Raw genomic sequence first — 4768 nt, forward strand, 5'->3', positions numbered from 1 at the left:
TCTCCTCCTGTCTCCTCCTCTGTCTCCTCCTGTCTCCTGCTGTCTCCCCTGTCTCCTCCTGTCTCCTCCTGTCTCCCCCTGTCTCCTCCTGTCTCCCCCTGTCTCCTCCTGTCTCCCCCTGTCTCCTCCTGTCTCCTCCTGTCTCCCACTGTCTCCCACTGTCTCCTCCTGTCTCCTCCTGTCTCCTCCTGTCTCCCCCTGTCTCCTCCTGTCTCCTCCTGTCTCCCAGTGTCTCCTCCTGTCTCCTCCTGTCTCCCACTGTCTCCCCCTGTCTCCTCCTGTCTCCTCCTGTCTCCTCCTGTCTCCTCCTGTCTCCCCCTGTCTCCCAGTGTCTCCTCCTGTCTCCCACTGTCTCCTCCTGTCTCCTCCTGTCTCCTCCTGTCTCCCACTGTCTCCTCCTGTCTCCTCCTGTCTCCCACTGTCTCCTCCTGTCTCCTCCTGTCTCCCACTGTCTCCCACTGTCTCCTCCTGTCTCCTCCTGTCTCCTCCTGTCTCCTCCTGTCTCCCCCTGTCTCCCAGTGTCTCCTCCTGTCTCCCACTGTCTCCTCCTGTCTCCTCCTGTCTCCTCCTGTCTCCCCCTGTCTCCTCCTGTCCCCACCTGTCTCCCCCTGTCTCCCCCTGTCTCCTCTGTCTCCTCTGTCTCCTCCTGTCTCCCACTGTCTCCCCCTGTCTCCCACTGTCTCCCCCTGTCTCCTCCTGTCCCCACCTGTCTCCCCCTGTCTCCTCCTGTCTCCTCCTGTCTCCTCCTGTCTCCTCCTGTCTCTTCCTGTCTCCCCCTGTCTCCCAGTGTCTCCTCCTGTCTCCCACTGTCTCCTCCTGTCTCCTCCTGTCTCCTCCTGTCTCCCACTGTCTCCTCCTGTCTCCTCCTGTCTCCTCCTGTCTCCTCCTGTCTCCCACTGTCTCCTCCTGTCTCCTCCTGTCTCCTCCTGTCTCCTCCTGTCTCCCACTGTCTCCTCCTGTCTCCTCCTGTCTCCCCCTGTCTCCTCCTGTCTCCTCCTGTCTCCCACTGTCTCCCACTGTCTCCTCCTGTCTCCTCCTGTCTCCTCCTGTCTCCTCCTGTCTCCCACTGTCTCCTCCTGTCTCCTCCTGTCTCCCACTGTCTCCTCCTGTCTCCTCCGGTCTCCCACTGTCTCCCACTGTCTCCTCCTGTCCCCACCTGTCTCCCCCTGTCTCCTCCTGTCTCCTCCTGTCTCCTGCTGTCTCCTCCTGTCTCCTCCTGTCTCCCCCTGTCTCCTCTTGTCTCCTCCTGTCTCCTCCTGTCTCCCCCTGTCTCCTCTGTCTCCTCCTGTCTCCTCCTGTCTCCTCCTGTCTCCCCCTGTCTCCTCCTGTCTCCCCCTGTCTCCCCCTGTCTCCCCCTGTCTCCTCTGTCTCCTCCTGTCTCCTCCTTTCTCCTCCTGTCTCCTCCTGTCTCCTCCTGTCTCCCACTGTCTCCTCCTGTCTCCTCCTGTCTCCCACTGTCTCCTCCTGTCTCCCCCTGTCTCCTCCTGTCTCCCACTGTCTCCTCCTGTCTCCCCCTGTCTCCTCCTGTCTCCTCCTGTCTCCTCCTCTGTCTCCTCCTGTCTCCTGCTGTCTCCTCCTGTCTCCTCCTGTCTCCTCCTCTGTCTCCTCCTGTCTCCTGCTGTCTCCCCTGTCTCCTCCTGTCTCCTCCTGTCTCCTCCTGTCTCCTCCTCTGTCTCCTCCTGTCTCCTGCTGTCTCCTCCTGTCTCCTCCTGTCTCCTCCTCTGTCTCCTCCTGTCTCCTCCTGTCTCCCACTGTCTCCTCCTGTCTCCTCCTGTCTCCCACTGTCTCCCCCTGTCTCCTCCTGTCTCCTCCTGTCTCCTCCTGTCTCCTCCTGTCTCCCCCTGTCTCCCAGTGTCTCCTCCTGTCTCCCACTGTCTCCTCCTGTCTCCTCCTGTCTCCTCCTGTCTCCCCCTGTCTCCCAGTGTCTCCTCTGTCTCCCCCTGTCTCCTCCTGTCTCCCACTGTCTCCTCCTGTCTCCTCCTGTCTCCCCTTGTCTCCCCCTGTCTCCTCCTGTCTCCTCCTGTCTCCTCCCGTCTCCCTCTGTCTCCCCCTGTCTCCTCCTGTCTCCCACTGTCTCCTCCTGTCTCCCCCTGTCTCCTCCTGTCTCCCACTGTCTCCCCCTGTCTCCTCCTGTCTCCCCCTGTCTCCTCCTGTCTCCTCCTCTGTCTCCTCCTGTCTCCTGCTGTCTCCTCCTGTCTCCTCCTGTCTCCTCCTCTGTCTCCTCCTGTCTCCTGCTGTCTCCCCTGTCTCCTCCTGTCTCCTCCTGTCTCCCCCTGTCTCCTCCTGTCTCCCCCTGTCTCCCCCTGTCTCCTCTGTCTCCTCTGTCTCCTCTGTCTCCCACTGTCTCCTCCTGTCTCCTCCTGTCTCCATCTTTGAGTCTCATCCCCTCCGTCCTCTCTCACCTTTCTCCTTGGCGATCTTGGCGTAGATCCCCACGGCGATGAGGGCGGAGCTAACCACCTGCAGTCACACAGAAGCAAATGGACAGAAAGACATTTCAGTCAAAGGGACGAGTTCTTTGATGAGACAGTTTCAGTTTGACTGATCCTGGATCCTCTCTACAGATATCTGATGATGTCACATCCTGGTGTGATTGTTCCTGATGACGTCATGGTGACGATCAGATATGTGTAATTCAGTTTTGACTCTTTCACACGAAGCAGATTTCATCATCATGACGTGAAGCTTCTCAGCAGATGATCAGAAAACACCAGGAATCGTATTAATTCAGTTTGAATAACACGTTCCTCATTTCAGTCTCAACTACTTCAAAGTGTCTCTCATCACGTTTTGACAGAAAGTTATTGATATCTCCTTCTATAATTTAAATGTATTATGTGCACACGGTTTAATCTGATTGTTTTTTGGCGAACACACAGTTTTATAAACTAAAGGTTTAAGAGGGTGGGGGTGCAGCAGCGTGGTCTCGTTGGTCTCGTCCATCCAGACGGAGACGCACCTGGTGGAGGGGACAGACGCTGCTGGAGACGTTCAGGTGTAAAGAAAGAATCTGTGTGAAGCTTCAACAACAACAGTCTGAAGACCAGTTGAAACCAGTTCCTGTGAATCTGTGGACAGAAGCGTCCCGGTCCAACCCCCTGCTGTGTCCTCAGGTCCTGGTGGGTGGAGTCAGGTGCTGTCAGGGTGGAGCTGAGGTGGAGGTGAGGTGGAGGTGTTTGGACGGAGACTCACCCAGAAGACGTAGCAGCAGACGAACAGCGTGTACTTGATTCCTCGGTATCCTCTCATGTCCTCTCAGCAGCGTCCTCTCCTCACACTGAGGACAGGTTCCAGTCCTGCTCACCTGACAGCAGGAATCCAGCGTGTGGCGGCCTGCTCCACGCATTCCTGAGGAGCAGCTTCAGTCACAGACTCATTCAACCCCCCCGCTGCTCGAAGGAACGAGACAGGAAGTCCTTCCTCCCAACCGTAATGAGACTGTTCAACTCCTCCCCCTCTGCCAGAGCCTCCATCACAGAACTGCACTGAACCTGTCTCCTGCTCTGTGGACCTGTACAACACTCTGCTTCATATACACTTCACATCATATGTGTTAATATAAACCATACTGATATTATATATCATTTTATACAATAATATTGTCTTTGCACACTCTGTCTACATATTCTTACACTCATAGTATATTATATTATCTATTGTATAGTCAAATACTTATATTCATACCTCTACTATATATCATATATTATATCATACTCTCTGTATATTCTTTGTATATATAAGTCTATATACACATATTTATACATGTGTACATGTTATTATTATTATATTACTATTACTATTATTATTATATATACTGTTGCTGCCATTATTACTATATACTGCTATTATATTGGTATAATTACTATACTATATATACTGTACTATTTTTATATACTGTCTAACAATAACATTACCATCATATCATCAGTACTATTACCATCATCTTGCCACTGCACCTTATCTACCTATTTTATTTTATTGTATTCAAATATACCGGCTGCTATGACGACTTAATTTCCCTTCGGGGATGAATAAAGTAATCTATCTATCTATCTATCTATCTATCTATCTATCATCTATCTATCTATCTATCTATCTATCTATCTATCTATCTATCTATCTATCTATCTATCTATCTATCTATCTATCTATCTATCTATCTATCTATCTATCTATCTATCTATCTATCTATCTATCTATCTATCTATCTAGCTATCTATCTATCTATCTATCTATCTATCTATCTATCTATCTATCTATCTAGCTATCTATCTATCTATCTATCTATCTATCTATCTATCTATCTATCTATCTATCTATCTATCTATCTATCTATCTATCTATTCCTCCCCAGAGGCTCCGCCCTCTGCTGTCTTCTGATGAGGTTCAGGCGTCTTCACACCTGCTGGGTTTACAGAGGTCCTGTTGGCGCCGCCTGCAGGCTGCAGGGTGCATTACACCCACAAGGAGACGGAGGTTAACATAACCTCGTCGCTGTCAATCATCACCGCTCTGTTATTATATCTTTAAATAACTAAATAAAACCAAACTGATCAGAAACACTTGAACAAACATTTATTCAACGTCTACTTTGATATTTGAGTTTGGTTCATGTCCCATCTGCTAACATGGAGGAGGAGGGGTTATGATGCTGCAGCCAGCCACCAGGGGGCGATGAGGAGGATGTGGCTTCGCTCCTTGTCTCCTCCCTCTTTTCTCCAATCTCCTCCCTCTCTCCTGTTGTCGCCTCCCTCTCTCCTCCTCTCTC

At 51.4% G+C, this 4768-nt stretch overlaps 1 protein-coding gene across 1 annotated transcript in view; it reads right to left on the reverse strand.

The window, feature by feature from the left end:
* zgc:113223 (uncharacterized protein LOC541424 homolog) overlaps positions 1 to 3249 on the reverse strand; it is an 8369-nt gene extending 5120 nt beyond the window's left edge. Inside the window, exons 1-2 of the mRNA XM_061078055.1 lie at positions 3193 to 3249; positions 2403 to 2460 (exon numbers count right to left, since the gene is read on the reverse strand). Of these exons, the coding sequence (XP_060934038.1) occupies positions 2403 to 2460; positions 3193 to 3249 (115 nt within the window). The remainder of the gene's footprint in view (positions 1 to 2402; positions 2461 to 3192) is intronic.
* Between the last annotated feature and the right edge of the window lie 1519 nt (positions 3250 to 4768).

The sequence above is a fragment of the Limanda limanda genome, chromosome 9 (assembly GCF_963576545.1).
Source record: "Limanda limanda chromosome 9, fLimLim1.1, whole genome shotgun sequence".
NCBI lineage: Eukaryota > Metazoa > Chordata > Actinopteri > Pleuronectiformes > Pleuronectidae > Limanda > Limanda limanda.